The sequence below is a fragment of the Corythoichthys intestinalis genome, chromosome 5, assembly GCF_030265065.1.
Source record: "Corythoichthys intestinalis isolate RoL2023-P3 chromosome 5, ASM3026506v1, whole genome shotgun sequence".
Classification (NCBI taxonomy): domain Eukaryota; kingdom Metazoa; phylum Chordata; class Actinopteri; order Syngnathiformes; family Syngnathidae; genus Corythoichthys; species Corythoichthys intestinalis.
The window spans coordinates 534,400-561,376 of record NC_080399.1 but is presented as its reverse complement, the minus strand read 5'-3'; the positions used below and the strand labels follow the sequence as shown (position 1 = coordinate 561,376).

General features: G+C 42.6%; 2 protein-coding genes across 2 annotated transcripts; one reads left to right on the top strand and one right to left on the bottom strand.

Moving 5' to 3' along the window:
• Positions 1–134: 134 nt before the first annotated feature.
• spty2d1 (SPT2 chromatin protein domain containing 1) lies at positions 135–12,201 on the bottom strand. Its single transcript, XM_057835627.1, has 6 exons — positions 10,987–12,201; positions 10,666–10,780; positions 5,554–6,894; positions 506–665; positions 369–446; positions 135–298 (listed from the first exon to the last, which is right to left on the bottom strand). The coding sequence occupies exons 1-6, from the start codon at positions 11,047–11,049 to the stop codon at positions 205–207; spliced, it is 1,851 nt and encodes a 616-aa protein (XP_057691610.1). The 5' UTR covers positions 11,050–12,201; the 3' UTR covers positions 135–204.
• Positions 12,202–12,768: 567 nt separating this feature from the next.
• On the top strand, positions 12,769–25,223 carry tmem86a (transmembrane protein 86A). Its single transcript, XM_057835639.1, has 3 exons — positions 12,769–12,884; positions 17,658–17,922; positions 19,941–25,223. Exons 1-3 carry the CDS (start codon positions 12,864–12,866, stop codon positions 20,366–20,368), a joined length of 714 nt encoding a protein of 237 aa, XP_057691622.1. The 5' UTR covers positions 12,769–12,863; the 3' UTR covers positions 20,369–25,223.
• The last annotated feature ends 1,754 nt before the right edge of the window (positions 25,224–26,977 follow it).

Genomic DNA, 26,977 nt, shown 5'->3' with positions numbered 1-26,977 from the left:
CTTTTTGCTTTCAATTGAAACCCTACTGCCCTCAAAAGGATTGGACGTCTAGCGGTGTCGATGAGTTCAACAAAATTCAAGACGAGACCGCCTTTTCTGGGTGCTAAATAAATAACAGGCTGACTGGGACGACATTTAAGGTCAAGAACATTCTTTTTTTTCCTTTGAAGGTTAGCCAAAACCAAGGAAATAAAGGACCAGGGTTCAGTTGTTTCTTCTGCGCTTGGCGTTCAAGCGTTTCATCTCCTCTTGCTCTTTCTTCTCCTCCTCCAGATCTTCCTGCACGGCCATTTTGAGACTAGAAGAAGACGAGAGAGGCGGGTGAGCGCCGGCCGGCCAAAGCGGGAGAGCGCCTTCGCAGGGGTTACCTCCTGGCTTCCTCTTTCTGCATATCTCGCCAGCTGCTCTCCATGAACTTGAGGGCGTAGTCGCTTTCCTCCTTGTACCTGGCGAGAAACGGGAGTGAGACGCCGCGAGCCGCCGGATTCTCGGCGAGCGGCCTCACCTGCTTCGGTCGTAGCCGAAGATTTCCTTGATGTGTTTGGAAACCTCCTCCTGTTCGTCGCCGCCGTCGTCGATGAAGTCGTCCATTTCCGAATCGTATTCCTCTTCCTCCTCCTCGTATTTTCTCTTGTACGCGATGGTGATGGGCGGGAGCGGCGGACCTGCGGCGGACAAATGTGAGCAAGTTAGCGCGACCGGACCAAGATGACTTTTTATGAGTATTGCAACAATAGCACGTTTCGCGGTGAATCAGTAGCAGGCACACTTTTGCAAAATAGACAATGTTTATTGATTAGAAAATGTAGAATAAATGAGATTTATTGATTACAATCCCACAAGAGCAGGCAAACAAGTATCAACAAATGTCAACGATGACGCTAAATTTGAGTTTGTCAATCCCCGCGTTACCGTTACAGCAAAACGAAATGTCCCTTCGCAATGAAAATCGCTTACTGTGACAAATGAGCGGGGAGCCAACACATTCCGGTAAGGCGGAGAAGGAACAAAGCCAGGCGATCCGTACGTGACCCGCTGGCGGACTTCACGGTAAGCTATTTTCATTGCTAAGGGACATTTCGTTTGGCTGTAACGGTAACGCGGGGATTCTGGGGTTGACAAACTCAAGTCTAGCGTCATCGTTGACATTTGTTGATACTTGTTTGCTTGCTCTTGTGGGATTGTAATCAATAAATCTCATTTATTCTGCATTTTCTAATCAATAAACACTGTCTATTTTGCAAAAGTGTGCCTGTTACCAATTCACCGCGAACCTGGAAATTTCGGAAAACACACTTATAACATAGTTTAAGGAAAACAAGCAAAATATAGGGCATAAGTGATATTTGACGCCTCCTTATCACGGAACCTAACGTGTGCGCCATGCAACTGACTGAGCAAGATGGACGCCGACAAGCCCACGTCTGCACCACCGACTCTCGCAATCAGTTCTCCAGGACAGTCCAGAACAAATGGCGGGACGCCCTGTCCTAACACAGGGAAAACTGGAGAACGCCTGATATCCAACTGATAACACGACTGATAAGACTCTAGGACAGGGGTGGGCAATTAATTCCACAAAGGGCCGCAGTGGTTGCGGGTTTTTGTTCATACCCATCATGAGGACAGCCTTTCACCAATCTGGTTTCTTAGAAGTGCAATCAGTTGATTGCAGTCAGGTGCTCCTTGTTTCCACTGAAACCTCATTGGTTATACTGTGTGTGCTGAATCAGTTGGAACAAAGACCAGGACCCACTGCGGCCCTCGAGGACCGGTTTGCCCACCCCTGCTCTAGGAGCTCATGTGACTGAGAAGGCAAAATCCAAAACCCTTGTTGCCCTGACAACAGTAACTCCCGAATCCACCTGTCCAATCCACAAACAGACAATAATCCTAAATAACGCCTAAACACAACCTTCTTCCTGCCCACGGCCCGCACCGCGAGAGCCTTCAAAAGACTGAATGTTTATCTAAGCATCGTCATTTTTCTCGGGAACTTTTTGTTGACGTGCGATAGGGTAACCTTGCCTCCCCGCCTGAGTGTGTTTCTGTTTCGCCTTGCGGTTTAATGGCTGTCGACCTGAATAAATTGTCAACTTGTGCTTCGAAGCCTTTTTCCAGCTTTCAAAATGGAGTCAGTACAAGGGGTTAAGACTAAAGTGAACGTGCAGAGTTTGGCATCTTGGCCGGGATCCTGCCGGCCCGGGTCGTTGGAGCTGCGCCAGCGCGGGTCCGGCAATCTGGTTAAAAGGTCAGATTCCTTCAATATCTATCTATCTATTAATTATATATATCTATAGGGCAGTCAAACGATTAAAATTTTTAATCGAGTTAATCACAGCTTAAAAATTAATTAATCGTAATTAATTGCAAATCAATATGCCATATTTTTTGAAAATTAATGTTGGAATGGACAGATAAGACGGATATATACATTCAACCTACTGTACATAAGTACAGTGGTACCTCTACATACGAATTTAATTCGTTCCAGGACCTTGTTTGTAAGTCGAAATGGTCGTATGTCGAGCAGGATTTTCCCATAGGAATACATTATAATTCCATTAATTCGTTCCAAAGCCTAAAAACATACACTAAATTCTTAATAAATACTGCTGGCACTGTTACAAATGGCAATTAAACATAGAAAAACAAATAAGTTATAAATAAATAAGTCAGAATAATATAATAATAAGAAGAATAATTAATAATTATTCCTGTAAATAATGTAACGAATTGGATTCTAATATGGCGGACACTTTTTACTGTCCCTGAACGCACCGCGAAGCTGACGTCACGGTGAGATAGGTCGGTGCGGTAGAGATAATACTTTCGTTTTCTTGAGAGCAGTCAACTGCTTAAGACAATGGGCGTTTTGTGTTGGATAAGTTCTTAAATAAATGATAAAAACGTGACGAAGCTGGCGATTTCCTTGGCAATGTTACCACAATAATAATTGTCACCTTAACTTATAAATCGTGGCGAACGGTGGTCGGAAGAGGACCATGGAGCTGTATTGTTGAGCCAGTTCAGGGACGCGCACACCAAGCTCATATTTTTCTATAACTTGCATCTTCATTTCAAAGGTAAGCATCACTTTTTTCCTTGTTTCTCCAACTGTATCAACTTTTTTTGAAAACTGTGTTGATTTCTCACACAAGAAAATCCACCGTGCGTTCGTTTGCAGTGCTGTCATGTCGTCGTATTTCGAGCAACTCGTCGGATGTAGAAACAAATGGCGGCTCAAATTTTACGTCGGATGTCGAAAAGATCGTGTGTCGAAGTGATCGTATGTAGAGGTACCACTGTACTGTATATGTTTATTATAACAATAAATAAACAAGATGGCATTAACATTAACATTCTGTTAAAGCGAACCATGGATAGAAAGACTTTCAGTTCTTAATAGATACATTTATATTAAAACCCCTCCTAATGTTTTCGTTTTAATAAATTTTGTAAAATTTTCCATCAAAAAATAAACTAGTAGCTTGCCATTGTTGATGTCTATAATTACATAATGCTCATGGTGCTGAAACCCATAAAATCAGTCGCACCCAAGCGCCAGCAGAGGGCGACAAAACACCAAAAGGCACAAGTAACAAGTGGACATGACACTGTGCTGTCATTTTAATCTGTTTGAGCGGGGCATGTGCGTTGAATGCGTCAAATATTTTAACTTGATTAATTAGAAAAAAAAAATTACCGCCCCTTAACGCGATCATTTTCACAGCCCTAATATATGTATATATAAGAGATACATAGAAATATATAAATCGACATATAAAGATATATAGAAATAGAGAATAGAGATACAGTATATACATAGCTGGATCGAGAGATAGCGCTCGACAGAGAGAGAGGACTTAAGAATTAGGTATATAGACATAGACGCATATAGAACGATTACAGATATGGACAGATATAAAGCTATAGTTATGGATGTAAACTTCTAGAAATATAGAGATGGGTAGATAGAGGGACAGAGACAGAATTGCAGGCGTCCAATCCATTTGAAGTGGGAGACAGCAGATGATGAGTAAGTAGAAGATACTTAGAAATTGATTACCTTTGAAAGAAATAGGCTACTTATGACTTGATTTGAAAATCAATGCATTGATTTCGGTGGGAACGTGCCCTTAGGGCAGCCATGTTGATAGGGGCGAGGAAAGGTCTTTTCATGCTTCTGCCCTCAATTTCAATGAGTAGACGTTCAATCCATTTGTCACGGGACTAGGGCTGCAGCTATCGAATATTTTAGTAATCGAGTAATCGACTGAAAATTCTATCGATTAATCGGATAAAACAAATATATTTTTAGGTGAAGAGCAATTATACATATACATGAGAAAACAAGACATTTCATCTAATCTTGAACCATTTTCAGTCAATGAATGTCTTTATTTTCGATGTATATTGTTGAAAACAGCCAACAATTGCATCCCAGATGTAACTAGAATTAAAAAAAAAAAAAGACTAATTCACTGCTTTCACTCAAAACAACTTTTAGATCTTATTAATATACATATATATATATATATATATATATATATATAGAATGTCGTTACGCTTGATAACACACATCACTTAAAAGTTAGGATTTTTTCCCCACGTGTTTCAATTGAATTTCTCTTTGTGTCAAGCCATTTTTAAGTTCTAGTTAAGTTTTAAGTTAGTCTAAACTGTAAGTCCTGATAGGATTTTGAGTTTTTGCACTGTTCAAAATAAATGTATGATACAGGCTGTATTGGAGCACATTAGGGACCAGTGCTACTTGGTGTTTTATCCAGCAATGACTACTGAGCTAAAATTGATAGTTAGCATGATTAAGTTTTTATTTTACACCCTCATCACCCCACAATGCTATGTTATGTTAAAGCCTGTATGTAAGACACGTTAGCCACGCATCGACAGTGGTCATAATTAATTGAAACGTAGCCCTCCGCAGGGCTAAAGTTACGTGAGCTAGTAGCGACAGTATCGTTAATCTTATTTATTAGCGCTTAGCGCTCTTTATTAGCGCTTAGCGCTGTACTACTTTAAGATGGCGGCTGTTTACAAACGCTGCCCAGACGCGGCCGAGTCTGTCATTTCGCATCTAGTTCAACATACATGTGATCTCTATGAGACGCACCAGACGCTACCTGCTGTTACCAATGTAGCATTGTGCGGGCTAGTATTTAGCAACGTCGGCGTTGTTTGTGGCGGCTGTTGGCTGCGGTAAGTTTTTTTTTTTTCCCCCTTCTTCCTCTCCGAACGTGACAGCGCATTGTCCCGCATTAAAAGTAGTCCTCGCAAAACGTGATGCTTAGAGCTGTCAAAATAAACGATTACTCGAGGTGAATAAAATTACTCGGATCAGTTTTTAAACTCGAGTTACTCGAGTTGCTCGAGTACTCGTTTCAGCTCTACACGGGACATCCCACTTTGAATGGAGTGGACGTCTAGCAATGTCTAGTTAGCATGCCGTCATTTTGTGTTTTGGTGTCATTCCGGGTGTCGGAATCGATATCGGGGGCCTAAACTGGTATGGGTACGACACTAGTGTTTTACCTGGCGGTCTGTTGAGAGGTCTCGGCGGGATCCCCGACCGAGACGGAACCCCTCCGGGTCTGAGCGAGTTGACGTTTCCGGACGAGATGGTCCGGGACACCACCGTGCACTGGGGCCTCCCGGGTCCTGAGCCTCGCCCGTCGGCCGTCCGAGCGCCGGCGGGGGGAGCCCGAACTCCGGCAGGAGGGGCCCGTACGCCGGCAGGAGGGGCCCGAACGCCGGCAGGAGGGGCCCGAACGCCGGCAGGAGGGACCCGAACGCCGGCAGGAGGGGCCCGAACGCCGGCAGGAGGGGCCCGAACGCCGGCGGCGGCAGGAGGAGTCCGAAATCCAGCGGGTGGAGCCCGAGCACCGGCAGGAGGAGCTTGAATTCTAGCGGGCGCAGTCCGAACTCCGGTGGGCAGAGCCCGAGCGCCGGCAGGTGGAGCCCGAGCGCCGGGAGTCTGAATTTTAGTACCTCCCGGAGGGCGAGCCGCGGAATCGCGTCCCTGTTTCGGAGCAGATTTTTCCGCTTCTCTCTGAAGTTCCGGGTCCGGCTTTGCCACGCCCGGCCTGTTTTTTGTCGTGTTTTCATTCAGAGACGGTTTGACATCTCTGCTTGTGTGAATCTTGGACCGCGGTCGCCCTTGAACTGATGAAGTGCTTTCTTTTGGGATTCCCGGGGTAGCGGGTGACGACGGTTTGGCTTTGGGAGGAAGCGGCGTTTTGGCGCCATCTCGCTCCTTGGGAGGCGGGGCTAACGGCTTTCTCGACATTCCCTTGGACGGGTCGGGCTTTTCGGATAAACTCTTGTTCTTGACTTCATTTTTTCCGACGTCGGACGGAGGCCTCCCTTCCCCGTCGGGCCGACGGTGTCGGTTTTTGGCCCTCCGTTCCAGCTCCAGCTCCTTCAACTCGTCGGCCGTCCGGAGCCTTTCCTCCTTGGCCGCTTTGGCTTTCAGCTCCACCGGCTCGTGCTGCTTCTTCTCCGCCAATTTCAGCAAGTCCGCAAAGTTCATGCGGGGCGGCGCCGATTTGGGATTAGCGCCGCCGAGTTTTTTTTTAGGAGAGTCTTTCCCGAGAGGTTCCGGTTCCTCGTCGGGTTCGGAATCCGTCGGGCCGTACTCGGCGTCGTCTCCGTCGTCCTCCGGCTCGACGTAACGGTTTCGAAAGGTTTCCCGATTCCCGTCCGTCTCCGCGTCCTGCTTGGAGCGCCTCTTCTTGGGAACGTCCACCACCGGGATGCCGTTGTAACCTCGGAAATTGTCTTTGGTTCTGGAAGCCATGGCTCTGGCCTTCCGATCCGACTTTAGCTCCACCCTTTTAGCCAGGAGGTCCTCCTTCTGTTTCTTAAATTCGATTTCTGAAAAAATAATACAAGCCACATATGTACCAACGTCCTTGCGGACACTACATCTGGCTTTCCCACTCATCTTTGGACCTTTATTGTCGTCAATGGACAGTAAACGTTAGGGGTGGGAACCTCCGGGTAGCTCCCGATACCATACCATTTGCGATACGTGGCTCGCGATAACGATCTCACAATATGGCGATGCAACAATTATCCAATAACCGGTCAGGAAATCATTCTAAAATGTTCGACAAAACTATTACTATTATTATTGATTTTTGGGGTCACTTACGGGTCACTTCCTGTTGATTTTTGGGAGCGTTTACGGGTCACTTCCTGTTGGTTTACGGGTCACTTCCTGTTGATTTACGGGTCACTTCCTGTTGATTTTGGGGGCGTTTACGGGTCACATTCTGTTGATTTTTGGGGGCTTTTACGGGTCACTTCCTGTTGACTTTTGGGGGCGTTTACGGGTCACTTCCTGTTGACTTTTGAGGGCGTTTACGGGTCACTTCCTGTTTATTTTGGGGGGCATTTACGGATCACTTCCTGTAGATTTTTGGGGGCGTTTACGGGTCACTTCCTGTTGATTTTTGGGGGCGTTTACGGGTCACTTCCTGTTGATTTTTGGGGGCGTTTACGGGTCACTTCCTGTTGATTTTTGGGAGCGTTCTTCCTGTTGATTTACGGGTAGCTTCCTGTTGATTTTTTGGGAGCGTTTACGGTTCACTTCCTGTTTATTTTGGGGGGCATTTACGGGTCACTTCCTGTTGACTTTTGAGGGCGTTTACGGGTCACTTCCTGTTTATTTTGGGGGGCATTTACGGGTCACTTCCTATAGATTTTTGGGGGCATTTACGGGTCACTTCCTGTTGATTTTTGGGGGCGTTTACGGGTCACTTCCTGTTGACTTTTGGGGGCGTTTACGGGTCACTTCCTGTTGACTTTTGAGGGCGTTTACGGGTCACTTCCTGTTTATTTTGGGGGGCATTTACGGATCACTTCCTGTAGATTTTTGGGGGCATGTACGGGTCACTTCCTGTTGATTTTTGGGGGCGTTTACGGGTCACTTCCTGTTGATTTTTGGGGGCGTTTACGGGTCACTTCCTGTTGATTTTTGGGAGCGTTCTTCCTGTTGATTTACGGGTAGCTTCCTGTTGATTTTTTGGGAGCGTTTACGGTTCACTTCCTGTTAATTTTTGGGAGCGTTTACAGGTCACGTCCTGTTGATTTTTGGGAACGTTTACGGGTCACTTCCTGTTGATTTTGGGGAGCGTTTACGGGTCACTTCCTGTTGATTTTGGGGGGCGTTTACGGGTCACATTCTGTTGATTTTTGGAGGCTTTTACGGGTCACTTCCTGTTGACTTTTGGGGGCTTTTACGGGTCACTTCCTGTTGACTTTTGAGGGCGTTTACGGGTCACTTCCTGTTTATTTTGGGGGGCATTTACGGGTCACTTCCTATAGATTTTTGGGGGCATTTACGGGTCACTTCCTCTTGATTTTTGGGGGCGTTTACGGGTCACTTCCTGTTGATTTTTGGGAGCGTTTACAAGTCACTTCCTGTTGATTTTTGGGAGCGTTCTTCCTGTTGATTTACGGGTCACTTCCTGTTGATTTTTGGGAGCGTTCTTCCTGTTGATTTACGGGTAGCTTCCTGTTGATTTTTTGGGAGCGTTTACGGTTCACTTCCTGTTAATTTTTGGGAGCGTTTACAGGTCACGTCCTGTTGATTTTTGGGAGCGTTTACGGGTCACTTCCTGTTGATTTTGGGGAGCGTTTACGGGTCACTTCCTGTTGATTTTGGGGGGCGTTTACGGGTCACTTCCTGTTGATTTTTGGAGGCTTTTACGGGTCACTTCCTGTTGACTTTTGGGGGCTTTTACGGGTCACTTCCTGTTGACTTTTGAGGGCGTTTACGGGTCACTTCCTGTTTATTTTGGGGGGCATTTACGGGTCACTTCCTGTTGACTTTTGAGGGCGTTTACGGGTCACTTCCTGTTTATTTTGGGGGGCATTTACGGGTCACTTCCTATAGATTTTTGGGGGCATTTACGGGTCACTTCCTGTTGATTTTTGGGGGCGTTTACGGGTCACTTCCTGTTGATTTTTGGGGGCGTTTACGGGTCACTTCCTGTTGATTTTTGGGAGCGTTTACAAGTCACTTCCTGTTGATTTTTGGGAGCGTTCTTCCTGTTGATTTACGGGTAGCTTCCTGTTGATTTTTTGGGAGCGTTTACGGTTCACTTCCTGTTAATTTTTGGGAGCGTTTACAGGTCACGTCCTGTTAATTTTTGGGAGCGTTTACGGGTCACTTCCTGTTGATTTACGGGTCACTTCCTGTTGATTTTGGGGGCGTTTACGGGTCACTTCCTGTTGATTTTGGGGGGCGTTTACAGGTCACTTCCTGTTGATTTTGGGGGTGTTTACGGATCACATCCTGTTGACTTTTGGGGGCTTTTACGGGTCACTTCCTGTTGACTTTTGGGGGCGTTTACGGGTCACCTCCTGTTTATTTTGGGGGGCATTTACGGGTCACTTCCTGTTGATTTTTGGGGGCATTTACGGGTCACTTCCTGTTGATTTTTGGGGGCGTTTACGGGTCACTTCCTGTTGATTTTTGGGGGCGTTTACAGGTCACTTCCTGTTGATTTTTGGGAGCGTTTACGGGTCACTTCCTGTTGATTTTTGGGAGCGTTCTTCCTGTTGATTTACGGGTAGCTTCCTGTTGATTTTTTGTGGCATTTACGGGTCATTTCCTGTTAATTTTTGGGAGCGTTTACGGGTCACATCCTGTTGATTTACAGGTAGCTTCCACTGGATATCCGGGCATTTATGAGTCACTTCCTGTTGATTTTTAGGAGCAATTAAGGGTCACTTCTTGTTGATTTCTGGGCATTTACGGGTCACTTCGTGTTCATTTTTGGGAGCATTTACAGGTCACGTCCTGTTGATTTTGGGGGCATTTACGGGTCACTTCCTGTTGATTTACGGGTAGCTTCCTGTTGAATTTTGGGGACATTTACAATCACTTCTTGTTGATTTTTGGGGGCATTTACTGGTCACTTCCTGTTGATTTATAGGTAGCTTCCTGTTGATTTTTGGGGGCATTTAAGGGTCACTTCCTGTTGATTTACAGGTAGTTTCCTGTTGATTTTGGGGACATTTACAATCACTTCTTGTTGATTTTTGGGGGCATTTACTGGTCACTTCCTGTTGATTGTGGAGCATTTAAAAGTCACTTACTGTTGATTTTGGGTTACTGAAAAGGAGGTGACTCAAGAATGTTCCCAAATTGACTCAAAAATCTACAGGACGTAACCTGTAAATGCTCTAAAATGAAATGAAAGTGATCTGTATATGCCCACAAGCTCACAACACTTCATTCAATTGATTATTTGATTGACTAATCAACCAATTTGATTTAACTAATCCAGGAATTCAATTATCACAGTGTCTCACCTTTTCAATATATTGTCACACCCCATTGATTACTGTAAATAGACAAATACCGTACTTTACAGTATATGTGAAGTACACAATATGCAAATACACGTAAATAAATGCCGTTTACTTCGATTTTTTATGGGGGGGTGCAAATCCTACTTTAGGGTTTCTCAATTTTCACAGGAGGTTTTTGTCCTTATTAAGAGTGAAAACGAGGGATTACTATAATTTCTTTTCTTTAACCCTTTTACGGGTACGCACTGATTTGCTGCCACTGACGGCGCTAGACGTCCAATCCAAATGGCAGTCGGACAGCATTGACTTGGCATTTCTTACCTTTCTTTCTGGCCTCATTTTGTCGCTTCTGCAGGAGTGCCTGCACGGCTGCTGGATTCACCCCTTTTGACTTGGGGTCTTTTTTAGGGGGGCCCGCTTGTAAACTATATCTCTTCTGTTGGGAAAAAAGGAGAAAGTACAATTGTTCAGGTCACTGTGGCATCCAATTCAGTGCTTAAATGAACAAAAATAGTCACTCGCCCGATTAAAAGTTAAATTAAATCCCCCCCAAAAATGAACATTTTCGTCAAGTTTGCTTACCGAACGTACAAGATGAGTTAGCGTCGGTATATTTCGCTCTTTTGGTGTCATTTGACTCACCTGTACGCCGCTGACTCCCTGGTTTTGCGTGGCGATTGACAGCACATTGTCAAAGTCCATCATTTTGGCAGCATGTGGTGTCAGCCGTCCTTTTTCCGGGAGCCGAACTCCACACTTTTAACTTGGTTTCAACACTTTCTTTTCGGCGTTATTTCTACGTCCAAGCCGAGACTTGCTAGCTAGCTAGCAAAAGTGGGTGACGAGTGAGGTGTACAACTAGTAGCAAAGTTAGCTAAGACGACGTCAGCTAACCGAGAAGCCCAGGGCGGGATATGACGTCGCCGACACGTTCGACCAGTAGTTTTAAATTAGGTCATTGTTTTAACGACTCGACCACAATGAGCAAGTGGTGTTTGGTCGACGTTTCGGACGAGAAATAACCAAGTGTCACAGGCGTCAAAACCGGAAACGGTTCGACGTTGCTCACTTCCGTGGTTGACCAAGCTGCTAGCATATGATGCTCAAGGATGAAACATTTTTTTTTAGATTCATAATTCCATCATTTAGCGGAATGTAATTTGAGTCGGTGGTGCGTTGGGACTGAACGGGTGTCGACATGCAAATCACATTTTTAAAAATGTTTTTTTTTTGGTATTTAAAATAGTTCAGGGGGGAAAAAAACTCCGCTCTGAAGTAATCCCACCACACGAGGACGCTGTTGTTAACGTATTCACTTCGCATTGACGAAGTCAAATCCGTTTGAACTGGGATGGTTGACGTTAAACGCTCATGTTTCGGTGCCATTGACGGGGATACACGTCCAATCCATTCAGTGTTGTCCATTTAATTCCAGACGGACTGAACGTTTGTCATTGGCAGGCCATTTAAAATGAAGTTGATGGTGATTTGTTGTCCAAGTGTCACATTTTTCAAGTGGTAATATCCTAAGGTTACTGTGAGATTCATGTAAGAATAGATTATTCTTAAAAGTCGCGCTGGTTCATCTACCGCCCACCGTCAATAACAGCCATTTACTTGTTTTGAAAAATCATATTTAAGCCGTTTTAACAGAAGGAAAGTTGATTTGTTTACCAAGTTTTAGCAGTTTTAAGTGTTCATTTGCCAAGGTTAGTGTCTGGTAAATGAAAAAAGCAGATGATTTTTAAAGAAGCAAACATCAGCCAATTAGTAAAATTTTAGCTGTTAAACAGAAGTCAAAATTGTCCAAATGTTTTTTTTGACCCACTTAATAATTCCCACTACCCCGCCCATTTCTATTTCTTTTTATAAAAGGTATGGAACAGAGAATATTTTCTTTTTTATTTATTTATTTTTAATTAAAAAAAAAGAAACATCAGAAATATTCCATTTATATATATTTATTCATTCAATTTTTTAATTTTTAGATTTTATTTCTTTACGATTTTTAATAAATAAAAAGGGGGGATTGGTTCATTTAAAATAAATAAATAAATAAAAAAACTAGATATTATTTTCATTTTTAAATTTTTAAACATTTATTTTGGCAAAGCAAAAAAGAAAAGTCAGTTGATATTCTCATATTTTTTTTTGTTTTGTTTGTTTTGTACTACCGAATTTTTATTTTTGCACAAAAAAAAAACATGAAGCCGACGCCCGACTTTTGCGGGCCCTCGTGCCGTAACTTTGACACAGTGGCTGTTGTCCTATGTAAATAAAAGGCCATCTGCTCTACATGTAAACACGAGAGCGAGGGCGTGTCTTCCATTGGACCCGCCCAGCAGGAGGTGGAGCTCCCATCCTATTGGTGGAGGACGTGAAACCGCTGGCCTCCTCCGGGATGTCCGCCCGCCCACCGGAGAGAAGACAAAAACAATCAGCAGGCAGGCATCTCTGTCCGTAGCCCAACAAGAGAGGTTAAATCCGGGGAGCTCGTCACGGCTCGGCTCCTTCTCGAAATGGTTTCCCCGGTCACCGTGGTGAGTTGAGCTATGACGCACCGGCCGGCTAGTTTCGTTTCGCGGGAGTAAGGAATGGCGGCAAGGCTGAAGCAACCTTGCGTAGACCTACATTTTGTGTCGGATCGCCGTCAGACTGTCGGGGTACTTGTCAACGGCGAGAACGTCCACACTTTAGCATGTCCCTCGTGTCTTGTCTTGTATTGTCCTGTCGTGTCTGTCCTCCCTCCCTCCCTCCCTCTCGCTGCCAGTTTGGCACGATTTCCAATCGAGACAATTCCTACAGGCCGGCCGCCGCGGGCTGAAAGGAAAACGGGGTGTCACGTGAGCCTCCGCGCGTGCGTGCGTGCGTGCGTGCGTGTGAATTTGCGCTTCCGAGTACGCCGAGGTTGTCTAACGTAGCCCTTTTGGCAGTGGTGTCAAACGGGCGGCTCGGGGGCCACATCTGGCCCACTGCGTCAAAATGTGTGGCCCGCCAAAGTCAGTGACGTGCATCCACTTCATATTTTTTGCTAAAATAAAATTCATGTCAAATTTCCACAGTCCAAAAATCATCGAATATTTATAGTTAACCCAGTTTTTTTTCATGGAAAATAAAGACATTGAGTTTCCCCTTTAAAAAACATGTAAATAAATGGAGGAGAAAAATAAAAGAACAAATAATATATTTTAAAAAGAGAACTTCCCCGCCTGTTTTCATACAATAGATAACATTTGAAAAAAAAAAAAAGAAATTAAATATTGGAAAGAAAAAAAAAAATCCCACACATATTTTTAAAAAGGGAAAATAAAACAATTTCATTAAATTATTTAGAGGCTTAAAAATTTGGGGTTCACCATGTCTCTAAACAGTGTATTGACTTCCTGTTTATTTTGGGGGAATTCCCAGGCCACTTCCTGTTCATTTTGAATGATTGAATCACTTCCTGTTGATTTTTGGGTATTTTCAGGTCACTTTCTGTTAATTTTGAATCACTTCCTGTTGATTTGGGGCATTTCCAGGTCACTTCCTGGGGATGGCGTGGCTCAGTGGTGCAGTAGTTGTCCCCCAACCCAGAGGTTGTGGGGACGATTCTCCACCCTGATGAACTTGCCTAAGTATCCTTGAACAAGATACTGAACCCCGCATTGCTCCTGGTGCTGTGTCACCAGTAGGTAGATGGCAATGTAGTGTAAAGCGCTTTGAGTACCTTGAGAGGTAGAAAAGCGCTATACAAGTATAACACCATTTACCACTTCCTATTCATTTTTAATTATTTCCTATTGATTTTGGGGTATTTTCAGGTCACTTCCTGTTTGTTTGTAATTACTTCTTGTTGATTTTAGGTCAATTCCATTTTAGGGTAGGTTCATGGCTCAGTTTTTCTTTATTTTGGTGCATTTCTCAGCCATTCTTGTTCATTTTGAATCACTTCATGCTATTGGGATATTTGTGTGTCACTTCCTGTTCATTTTGAATCACTTCTTGTTGATTTTGGGGCATTTCGAGTCACTTCCTGTTCATTTTGAATCACTTCCTGTTGATTTTGGGGCATTTTTAGGTCACTTCCTGTTCATTTTGAATCACTTCCTATCAATTTTGGGGCATTTTCAAGTCTCTGCCTATTCATTTTGAATCACTTCCTGTTGATTTTGGGGCATTTCCAGGTCACATTCTGTTCATTTTGAATCACTTCCTGTTGATTTTGGGACATTTCAGGCCACTCTCTCTTCATTTTGAATCACCTCCTGTTGAATTTGGGATAATTGTATGTCACTTCCTGTTGATTTTGGGACATTTTGCAGTATTTCCTGATCATTTTGGGATATTTCCTGGTTGCTTTGTTGTTTTTTTCCCACTACTTCCTATTGATTAGGGGGTATTTCTGGGTCACTTCCTGTTCATTTTGCATCATTTCCTGTTTATTTTGTGGCATTTACAGGTAACTTTCGAAGTTACTTCCTGGTGATTTTAGGGCATTTCCGGATCACTTCCTGTTTTTTTCCCCAGGTCACGCCGTATCTAATTAGCTGATAACTTTTGAACAACTGGATTTTGTGGCGTTGCCGTATCCCGTTAATCATATCGAAGCTGAAGACGGTCACCTCCTGCGCACGAGAGCGACAACATGAATAATTGAATTTGCCCCGGCGTCGTCTTACTTAACGACCGAGTTGTCGCTTTGCCGAGCTGTAACTCGGGCCCTCGCCCGTGAAGCTTGCAGCGGCGGTCGGCCGACCGCCCTCGTCAATATACCGAGAAGTGGCGGCGGCCCTCGGAAGTTCACCTCGGGACTCAAAATCAAACACAAATAGGATAATTTAACACTACCAGCCTCCCACTTCACACAGATTGGACATCCGCAAGTAGTAAACGCCTTTCAATTGACGTCCTCTACCAACATGGCCTCAAGGCAGCCTTATTGGTAGGGGGCCACGTTCCTAATAGCGTCAATGCATTAACTTTCAAAACAAGTCATAACGGGACACAAAATCAACAGGACGTGAGCCTTAACTCATTGTCTGCCATTGACCGAAAAAGTTGTCCAATCCATTTGAAGTGGGAGGGTTGGCGGTGTATAAATGAAGGTTCATTTGCTGCCACGCTCCCATTTCCAAAGGATTTGACATCTACCAGTGATAAACCTCTTTTAATTGATGGGAGAAGCAAGAAAAGAGCTTCTATTGCCCTTACTGAATGTCCTCAGGCTGGCGGCCATCTTGGTTAGGGCCACGTTCCCATTAAATTCAATGCATTGATATTCATATCAAGTTATAACTACTGTAGACACAAAATCCACAGGAAGTGAGCCAGAATTACCTAAAATCAACAGGAAGCGAGCCTTAACTCATCGTTTGCAATTGACCGCAATAGTTGTCCAAAACATTCGAAGTGGGAGGGCTGGCGGTGTTTAAATGAAGGTTCATTTGCTGCCACTCTTCTATTTCAAATGGATTGGACATCTACTAGTGATAATCTCCTTTTAATTAATGACAGAAGCAAGAAAAGAGCTTTCATCGCCCCTACCAACATGGCCTCAGGGCAGTGGCCATATTGGTAGGGGCCATGTTCCCATTAAAGTCGATGCATTGACATTCAAATCAGGTCATAACGGAATGCAAAATCAACAGGACGTGAGCCTTAACTCATCGTCCGCTATTGGCCGCAATAGTTGTCCAATCCGTTCAAAGTGGGAGGCCTGGCGGTGTATAAATGAAGGTTCATTTGCTGCCACTCCCTATTTCAAATGGATAGGACATCTACCAGTGATAACCCCCTTCTAATTGATGATAAAAGCAAGAAAAAAGCTTCTATTGCCCCTACTGAAATGTCTTCGGGCTGGCAGCCATCTTGGTGGGGGCCACATTCCCATTAAATTCAATGCATTGACATTCAAATCAAGTTATAACTAGACACAAAATCCACAGGAAGTGAGCCCGAATTGCCTAAAATCAACAGGAAGCCAGCCTTAACTCATCGTCTGCCATTTACCGCAATAGTTGTCCAAGCCATTCGAAGTGGGAGGGCTGGCGGTGTAAAAAATGACTCGTCATTTGCTGCCACGCTCCCATTTCAAATGGATTTGACATCTACCAGCGATAAACCCCTTTTAATTGATGATAGAAGCAACAAAAGAGCGGTCGTTGCCCCTACTAAAATGTCCACAGGCTGGCGGCCATCTTGGTAGGAGCCACGTTCCCATTAAAGTAAATGCATTGACATTCAAATCAAGTCAGAATCCACAGAAAGTGAGCCAGAATTGCTCAAAATCAACAGCAAGCGAGCCTTAACTCATCGTCTGCCATTGACCGCAATAGTAGTCCAATCCATTTGAAGTGGGAGGGCTGGCGGTGTAAAAAATGACTCATTTCCTAGCATTCTCCCATTTCAAATGGATTTGATATTTTCCATCGAAAAAACCCTTCTAATTGATGACAGAAGCAAGAAAATAGCTTTCATTGCCCCTACTAAAAAGTCCTCTGGCTGGCAGCCATCTTGGTAGGGGCCACGTTCCCATTAAAATCAATGCTTTGACATTCAAATCAAGTCAAAATCCACAGGAAGTGATCCAGAATTTCCCAGAATCAACAGGATGTGAGCCTTAACTCGTTGTTTGCCATAGACCGCAATAGTTGTCCAATCCATTTGAAGCGAGAGGTCTGGCGGTGTATAAATGAAGGTTCATTTGCTGCCACTCTTCCATTTCAAATGGATTGGACATCTACCAGTGATAAAACCCTTTTAATTGATGATAAAAGCAAGAAAAGAGCTTCTATTACCCCTACTAAAATGTCCTCAGGCTGGCGGCCCTCTTGGTAGGGGTCACGTTCCCATTAAAGTCAATGCCATTACGTTCAAATCAAGTCACAATCCACAGGAAGTGAGCCAGAATTGCCCAAAATAAACAGGAAGTGACTTGTAAATGCCCTTGTATTAACAGGAAGTGATGCAAAATCAACAGGAAGTGATGCGCATTGTCTGCCATGATGTCCAATCTGTTTGAAGCGGGAGGGTTGACAGCGAATGAACCAAGAGTGGGCCAGCCTCCCACTTCAAATGGCTCAGACGTCTACTAGTGATGTCAATAGACGTCCCCTCTCAACATGGCGGCCATCTTGGTAGGGGCGACGTTCCCAGTTGCAAGTCAATGCATTGACTTGACAATGAAGTCACAAACAGCTAATTTCTCCAAACGTTAATTTATCAACTGTCAAAGCATTTGCTATTTACTCCGTGTTTGCACGAAATGTCCAATCCGCGTGGAGCGGCGTTCGCCAAATCGCGACTGAAAGGTCGGACGGGCTTGATTTCAGGTGAAGAGCGAAGGCCCCAAGCTGGTGCCCTTCTTCAAGGCCACCTGCGTCTACTTTGTCCTGTGGCTGCCGACGTCCAGTCCGTCCTGGTTCAGCGCGCTGATCAAATGCCTGCCCATCTTCTGCCTGTGGGTCTTCCTGCTGGCGCACGGCTTGGGCTTTTTGCTTGCTCGCTCCGGCGCCCGCAAGATCCTGGCCGGGCTCATCTTTTCCGCGCTGGGTGACGCCTTCCTCATCTGGCAGGAGCAAGGCTACTTCGTCCACGGTGAGACGCCGCTAGATTAGCTTGGGAAATGCTACGACGGCTGACGTTCAAATATCCCAAAAAGCGACCCTAACGAGTCTTCCTTTCTCAGCTGCCCACTCCAAAAAAAAAAAAAAAAAACACAAGATTGAGCTGCTAGCATGCTATTCGTAGCAGGGGTGGGTAGTAATGCGTTACATTTACATTTGAGTCTCCTGTGGAGAAAAATGTATTTCTAACACTCGTTTTGACAATACAGTCACATGACCCTGTATCCGCTTGCAGTGAATGAACATTTGTTCTGCCAGTCCTCTCAATGTAAATGGATTGGACTGTCAAAGGCAGCTCATGAGTTAAAGGTCATTTCCTGTTGATTTTGGGGTAGGTACAGGTCATTTCCTGTTCATTTTGGGTCACTTCCAGTTGGTTTTTGGGTCATTTGGGGTCACTTCCTTTTCAGGGATAGGTATACCGACCGCTTCCTTTTCATTTTGGGGCCTATCTTGTTGATATTGGGATATTTATGGGTCATTTCCTTTCAATTTTGGGTCATTTCTTTTATATTTGGGGGGATTTACAGGTCACTTCATGTTCATTTTGGGTCACATTCTGCCAGAAATAAGTATATAGCTGACTTTCTTGTCATTTTTGGGGCATTTCTTGTTAATTTTGGGGTATTTACAGGTCATTTCCTGTTCAGTTTGGGTCACTTCCTGTTAGTTTTGGGGCATATGGGGTCACAGCCTGTCACGGATAGGTATATAGCTCACTTTGTTTTCATTTTTGGGGCATTTCTTGTTGATTTTGGGTCATTTCTTTTATATTTTTGGGGGTATTTACAGGTCATTTCCTGTTCCTTTTGGGTCACTTCCTGTTAATTTTGGGTCAGACCCTGTTGGGAATAGGTATACCGTAGGTCACTTCCTTTCAATTTGGGGGCATTTCTTGTCGATCTTAAGGTGTTTACAGGTAATTTCCTGTCGTTTTGGGTCATTTCCTTTTAATTTTGGGGCATTTTGGGTCACATCCTGTCAGGGAATGGGTATATACCGGAGGTCACTTTGTTTCAATTTGGGAGCATTTTTTGTTGATTTTGGGGTATTTACAGGTCATTTCCTGTCAATTGAGGGTCACGTCCTATTGTTATTGGGGCATTTTGGGATCAGTTCTTGTTAATGTAGGTTTATGGGTCACATTCTTTTAATTTTGGGGTATTTACAGGCCATTTCCTGTCAATTTTGGGTCACTTCCTGTTGTTTTTGGGGTATTTTTGTGTCACATCCTGTCAGGAATAGGTATATAGCTCACTTTTTGGTGCATTTCTTGTTGATTTTGGGGTATTTACAGGTCATTTTCTGTTCATTTTGGGTCACTTCCTGTTAGTTTTGTGGCATTTTAGGTCACATCGTGTCAGGAATAGGTATACTGTAGGTACTCCCTTTCAATTTGGGGGCCTCTCTTGTTGATTTTGAGGTATTTACAAGTAATTTCCTGTCATTTAGGATCACTTCCTGTTGGTTTTGGGGCATTTTGGGTCACTTCATGTTGATTTTGGGTCATTTCTTTTTTATTGATGGCTATTTGCAGGTCATTTCCTGTTCATTTTGGGTTACTTCCTGTTAGTTTTGAGGCATTTTGGGTCACATCCTGTCAGGGTTAGGTATACAGGTCACTTCCTTTCAATTTTGGGGTATTTACAGGCCATATCCTGTCCCTTTTTGATCTCTTCCTGTTGGTTTTGGGGTGTATTGGGTCACATCCTGTCAGGAATAGATATATAGCTTATTTCCTGTTATTTTGGGGTCAGTTTCTGTCATTTTGGGTCACATCCTGTCGGGAATTGGTATACTGTAGGTTACTTCCTTTCAAATTTTTTGTTGATTTTGGGGTATTTACAGGTCATATTCTGTCAATTGCGGTCACTTCCAGTTGGTTGTGGGGGCATTTTGGGTCAATGTCGGTTATGTTGGTGTCTTGTTTTTTTTCTCTTTTCTTCTGGATAACGCTGGCCAACGGCTGTTGCGGATGGCTTCGGGCAGGTCTCCTGATGTTCGCCATCACCCACATCCTGTACTCATCGGCCTTCGGGATGAAGCCCACCAACGCGCGGGCGGGGCTGGCCATCGGCGCCGCCTCGGGCGCCTGCTACCTGCTGCTCTACCCGTACCTGCGGGGCCCCTTCACCTACCTGGTGGCCGTCTACGTGGCCCTGATCGGCTTCATGGGCTGGCGGGCGGTGGCGGGCCTGCGGCTGGCCCGCGACCTGTGGACATGGACCGAGCTGTCGGCCTGCCTGGGCGCCGTCCTCTTCATGGCGTCCGACCTGACCATCGCCGTCAACAAGTTCTGTTTCCCCGTGCCGCACTCGCGGGCCATCATCATGGCCACCTACTACGCCGCCCAGATGCTGATCGCCCTCTCGGCCGTGGAGTGCCAGGACGCCGAAGCGGCGCGCAAGAGGGTATGATTCGGCGCTCTCGAAAGACCGCCGCCAAAATCATTCCCGTTTCCATTTCAAATACGGAAGTAAATCGGACTTTGAATTTCTCACGCCAGCTTTCTTTTCACAATCGAAATGAAGCCTTAAAAGAAAAAAAAAAAAATCAGTTGTGCAAATTCGGTTGCAAAAGTTCAGTCTAAATTTCTCCAGGTGGATTTTTGCATCAAATTCTGCTGCAAAAAAATTGATAAAATATGGCTGAATTTTGATGCTGTTAAAATCCAAAAATCCAGTCACAAAAAAATGAGTCCTCCAAAAAAAAATACCGCTATAAAAAATGTGGACTGACGTTTTTGCAGCAGATTTTTTTTCTTTTTATCTTCTTAATTTTTTTGTGGCAGATTTTTTTTTTTTGTGTGGACCGAATTTTTTTTTGATGCTGGGGAAAAAAAACCAAACATAAAAACAAATTTAGTCGCGAAAAAATTAGTTGAAAGAAATACAGCTGCAAAAATTTGGACTGACGTTTTTGCATCAGATTTTTTTTTTGTCTGATTTTTTTGTGGCAGAATTTTTTTTTGATTGAATTTTTTGCCGCACAATTTTGATGGTGTTAAAAACTGCTGAGTCCTAAAAATTCAGCCGCAAAAAATGAGTTGAAAAAATACAGCTACAAAAATTTGGATTGATGTTTTTGCATCAGAATTTTTTTGGGACTGAATTTTTTGCTGCAGGATTTTGATGCTAGAAAAAAAACAGTCAAAAAAAATTTCGGTAGCACAAAATGAGTTGCAAAAATACAGGCCAAAAAAAATTGAAATGATGTTTTTGCATCAGATTTTTTTTTTTGTCTGAATTTTTTGACACAGAATTTTGTTGCTGTTATGAAATTGCAGAGTCCTGAAAATCCAGTCACAAAAAATGAGTTGAAGAAATACAGCTACAAAAGATTGGTCTGACATTTTTGCAGCAGAATATTTTTTTGACTGACTTTTTTGTGGCAGTTTTTTTTTTGACTGATTTTTTTGCCGCAGAATTTGATGCTGGAAAAAAAACTGTAATAAAAAAAATTGGTCGCACAAAATGATTTGCAAAAATACAGCCAAAAATATGAGCCGGCGTTTTTGCAGCTGATTTATTTATTTATTTTTATTTTTTGGACTGAATTTTTTGCGGTACAATTTTGAGGTCGGGGGTGAGGGGAGACAGTAAAAAAAATCAAACACAAATAATATAGCCATAAAAATTTGGACTGGAAGTTTGAAAATGAAAATTTTTAGGCATTTTTTTTTTAAGTTTCAAATTTCATTCCCAAAAAATAGCTGTATTTTAAGGCTGAACTTCTGACAACTGACTTTTCACGACTCCTATTTTTTTGTTCCGCTAATTTTGATGCTGAAGAAATGTATTGGAAATTCAAACTCTGTTAGTGCAGATTGACAATTCCAATTGACTTTGAAATTCTAACAGCAAATTTTTCTTTCAGCCACCAAGAAAAAAATCTAGAAATCTTATCATGTATGTGGGAGCTTTGCTTTGCAATTAGCATACAAAAGAAGCTGAAAGGAGTAGGAGTCCTGTCTAAATGTGGCTTTTCTGATGGGTCATTGACCCGTCCAGTCGGTCGCGTAGTGATGACTTTGCTCATTTTTTTTTTCTCCCAAGCGCAAAAAAAGTCGCCGGATTGTTTGTTCCTCAATCTGCTTTCGGCCCGTCAGCACGCTCGGCGTAGCGTCAGCAATTCGGGAGTCTCCTGCTCGTGTCCTCTCACTGGGCAAAAAAAAATGAGGCAAATACATTATCGCCACTGAAATGTTGAGAGTAAAAGTAATAACAACGGAGGATATTCAACTCATTGTTCGAAGCGGAGGGTTGACAGCGCTGGCACCCTCCCGCTTCAAGAGGATCGGATGTCTAAACTCATTCAAATGGATGACCGAAGCACGGAAAGAGCTTTCGTCGCCCCTATCTGAGGCCATTTCAGTTCCCTTCAAAGTCAATGCAAGTCATAACTATTGAGCTTATTTGTCAACCGAATATGATCTAATTAATGTCAAAGCATCTTCCATTGGCTGCCGTCGACGGAGATAGACGTCCGAGCGGTCCGAAGCGGGAGGATTGGCTGCGGATGAACGAACGCCAGAAACAAAATTAACAACTGAGCCCAAATCAATAGGAAGTGACCTAAAATGAACAGGGAGTGACCCGTAAATAGGCCCAAAACAACAGGAAATGACCTGGATGTGGCCAAAATATACAGGAGGTTACCCTGAAGTGTCCAAAAATCGATAGGAGGTCAGCTATGAACAATATAAGGTGACCCATAAATGCCCCAAAATGAAAAGTAAGGGATCCATAATCACAATTGACCTAAAATGTCCCAAAAACAACAAGAGGCCCAAAATAGACAGGAAGTGACCTGTAAATTCCACAAAATCAACAAAAAAAGACACCAAAAAATGCCCCTAAATTTAAAGAAAGTGACCCATAAACCTAACCTAAAAATTTGAAATGAGGTTTTTGCTGTGTTTTTTTGAGGCAGATTTCTTTTTTTGGACTGATTTTTTTTTACAGCTGGATTTTGATGCGCTAAAAAACCCAATCCAGTCGCAAAAAATGAGTTGAAAAAATACAGCTATAAACATTTGGACTGATGTTTTTGCAGCAGAATTTTTTTGGACTGATTTTGTTGCTGCAGAATTTTGATGCTGGGGAAAAAAACAGCAAAAAAAAACAATCAGCCGCCTAAAATGAGTTGCAAAAATACAGCCACAAAAATTTAAAATGACGTTTTTTTTTTACTGATTTTTTTGTGGCAGATTTTTTTTTGGACTGATTTTTTAGAGCTGAATTTTGATGCTGAGTCCTAAAAATCCAGTTGCAAAAAAGGATTTGAAAAAACACAGCTACAAAAATTTGGACTGCCGTTTTTGCTGCAATATTTTTTATGCTGGTGGGAAAAAAAGAGTAAAAAAAAATCTGTGCCAAAAAAAGGAGTAATACAGCCACAAAAATTTGGACTGGAGTTTGCAAATGAATTTTTTTAGTAGGATTTTATTTATTTATTTTTTTTACGGCTGAATTTTGATGCTCTAAAAAAACTGCAAAGTCCCATGAATACAGTCGCAAAAAATGAGTTGAAAAAAATACGGCTACAAAAATTGGCATGACGTTTTTGCAGCGGAATTTTTTTTTTGATTGAATATTTTTGTGGCAGAATTTTGATGCTGGAAAAAAACAGTAAAAAAAATTGGTCGCACAAAATGAGTTGCAAAAACACAGCCCCAAAAAATTTGAAATGACGTTTTTGCTGCAGTTTTTGTTTTTGACTAAATTTTTTGAGGCAGATTTTTTTTTTGGGACTGATTTTTTTACAGGTGAATTTTGATGCTCTAAAAATTGCAAAGTCCCATCAATTCAGTCGCAAAAAAAGAGTTGGAAAAAAATACAGCTATAAAAATTTGGACTTATGTTTTTGCATCGATTTTTTTTTGTCTGAATTTTTTGTGGCAGAATTTTTTTTGACTGATTTTTTTTGCGGCAGAATTTTGATGCAGTTGAAAAACTGTAGAGTCATTAAATCCAGTCGCAAAAAATGAGTTGAAAAAATACAGCTACAAAAAATTGGTATGATGTTTTTGCAGCAGAATTTTTTTGGACTGATTTTTTCGTGGGAGAATTTTGATGCTGGAAAAAAAACTGTAAAAAAATCAGTCTCACAAAATGAGTTGCAACAATACAGCCCAAAAAAATTGAAATGACGTTTTTGCGGCAGATTTTTTTTACTAAATTTTTGGAGGCAGATTTTATTTTGGACTGATTTTTTTTACAGCTGAATTTTGATGCTCCTAAAAAAACTGCCCTTAAATTAAAAGAATTCCTATGTACTGTATTTTGGTCACTTCCTGTTTACTTAGGGGCATTTCAGGGTCACTTCCTGCCATTTTAGGTCACACCCTGTTGGTTTTTTGGCATTTCTGGGTCACTTCCTGTCATTTTAGGTCACTTCCTATTGATTTAGGGGCATTTCTGGGTAACTTCCTGTCATCTTAGATCACTTCCTATTGATTTTGGGGTTATTTTACAGGTCCTTTCCTGCCATTTTTGATCACTTCGTGTTTACTTAGGGGCATTTCAGACTCACTACCTATTGATTTTTCAGGTTATTTACAGGTCACTTCCTGGCGTTTTAGGTCACTTCCTGTTGATTTGGAGGCATTTCTGGGTCACTTCCTGTCATTTTAGGTCATTACCAATGGATTTTCAGGTCCTTACCTGTGTATTTTAGTCACTTCCAGTTCATTTCTTGTTGTTTTTGAGTTATTTCTTGATCACTTTCTATTGATTTGGGGCCATTTGTAGGTCAATTTATGTTGAGTTGATCTGTGGTTTTGTTTAGTTTTAGCTTACTGACTAGCAGAGCAAAGCATCCCCGTGCAATGACAAAAAAAATGCATTTAGTTTTTAAATAACATTTTATTCTTTTGTGTACATGTATGAATAAAAGAAATTGTAAAAATACAATCATTAATCATAAAAATGACAATGTTACTTTTTAAATAGTCACTTGTTTCAAAGATTTTCATTTTCACACACCACTTTTGCTAGCCTGTCTCGCTGTAAAAACAATGCAATGCAATCCATAGAAATGACATATGCTGCTATGATGATCATGTAAACTAGGAATGTTTTCTGAAGCCTGATTTTTCCTTCCAGTTGTTTCAATGTTTTTCTTTTTCTTTGGAAAGCATGCTAACTTGATTCCATGTCCCTGTATTCCTGGAATGATTTGGACACCGATGCTTTCTTTGCTGTAGTAAAAAGTGCTCTGAATGTAAATATCCATCGGAAGAAATAAATGCAACTTGCAATGCAACCTTAAGCAGGTGTCATTAGTTCCTGTTCTGTTCATATTGGGGCCTTTGCAGGTTACTTCCTGTCTATTTTGGACCATTTCCTGTTGACTTTGGGGCATTCAACTTATCCAAAATCAACGGGAAGTCACTTCACAGTTTTTTTAACATGTATGGGTCACTTCCCGTTGATTTCGGATAACTTGCATGCCCCAAAATCAACAGGAAGTCACTTCACAGGTTTTCTCGGTTTTTTTTGTACATGTATGTGTGGGTCACTTCCTGTTGAGTTTGGGGCATTTACAGGTCACTTCCTGTTGATTTTGGGGAATTTATAGGTCACTTCCTGTTGATTTTGGGTGACTTCCTGTTGATTTTGGGGAATTTACAGGTCATTTCCTGTTGATTTTGGGTGACTTCCTGTTAGTTTTGGGGCATTTACACGTCATTTCCTGTTGATTTTGGGGAATTCATAGATCACTTCCTGTTGACTTTGGGGCATTCAAGTTATCCGAAATCAACATGACGTCACTTCACAGGCTTTTTTTTTTTTTTTTTTTACATGTATGGGTCACTTCCTGTTGATTTTGGAGCATTCACGGGTAACTTCTTGTTGACTTTGGGGAATTCAAGTTATACGAAATCAACAGGAAGTCACTTCACAGGTTGTTGTTTTTTTTACACGTATGGGTCACTTCCTGTTGATTTTTGGTCACTTCCTGTTGATTTTGGGGCATTTACAGGTCGCTTCCTGTTAATTTTGGGAAATTTACAGGTCACTTCCTATTGATTTTTGGTCACTTCCTATTGATTTTGGGGCTTTAACGGGTCACTTCCTGTTGATTTTGGGCCATTTACAGGTCACTTCCTGTTGATTTCAGGAGTTTCTGTGTGGCTTCATGTTAATTTGATCATTTCCTTTTGATTTGAGCGAATTTCTGGGTCACTTCCTAATGAGGCGGGTCACTTCCTATTAATTTAGGAGCATTTCTGGGTTACTTCGTGCTGATTTTGAGGGGTTTCCGCGTCACTTGATGTTAAGTTGATCACTTCCTGTTGAGTAGGGCGAATTTCTGGGTCACTTCCTATTGAGAAGGGTCACTTCCTATGATTTTATGAGCATTTCTGCGGCACTTCCTGTTGATATTGGGTCACTTTCTGTTGATTTTTGGGAAATTTTCAGGTGACTTCCCGTTGACTTTGGGCTATTCAAGTTATCCAAAATCAATGGGAGGTCACCTCACAGGTTTTTTTTTTTTTTTTTTTTTTTACATTTATGGGCCCCTTCCTGTTGAATTTGAAGATTTCTGTGTCATTTCCTACTGAGACAGTTCACTTCCTTTTAATATGGGGTCAATTCTGGGTCACTTCCTGTCGATTTTGAGGCATTCCCGGGTAATTCATGTTCATTTGGTCACTTCCTGTTGATTCTGGGGAATTTCTGGGTCACTTCCTATTGAGGTGGGTCACTTCCAATTAATTTAGGAGCGTTTCTTGGGCACTTCCTGATGATTTTTACATGTTTCTGTGTTTATTTTGTCACTTCCTGTTGATTTGGGGGAATTTCTGGTTCAATTCCTATTGAGACGGGTCACTTCCTTTTAATTTGGGGTCATTTGCGGGTCACTTCCTGATGATTTTGAGGGGTTTCTGGGTCACTCCATGATAAATTGGCCACCTACTGTTGATTTATGGAGAATTTTCAGGTGACTTCCTGTTGACTTTGGGACATTCAAGTTATCCAAAATCAACAGGAAGTCACTTCACAGTTTTTTAACATGTA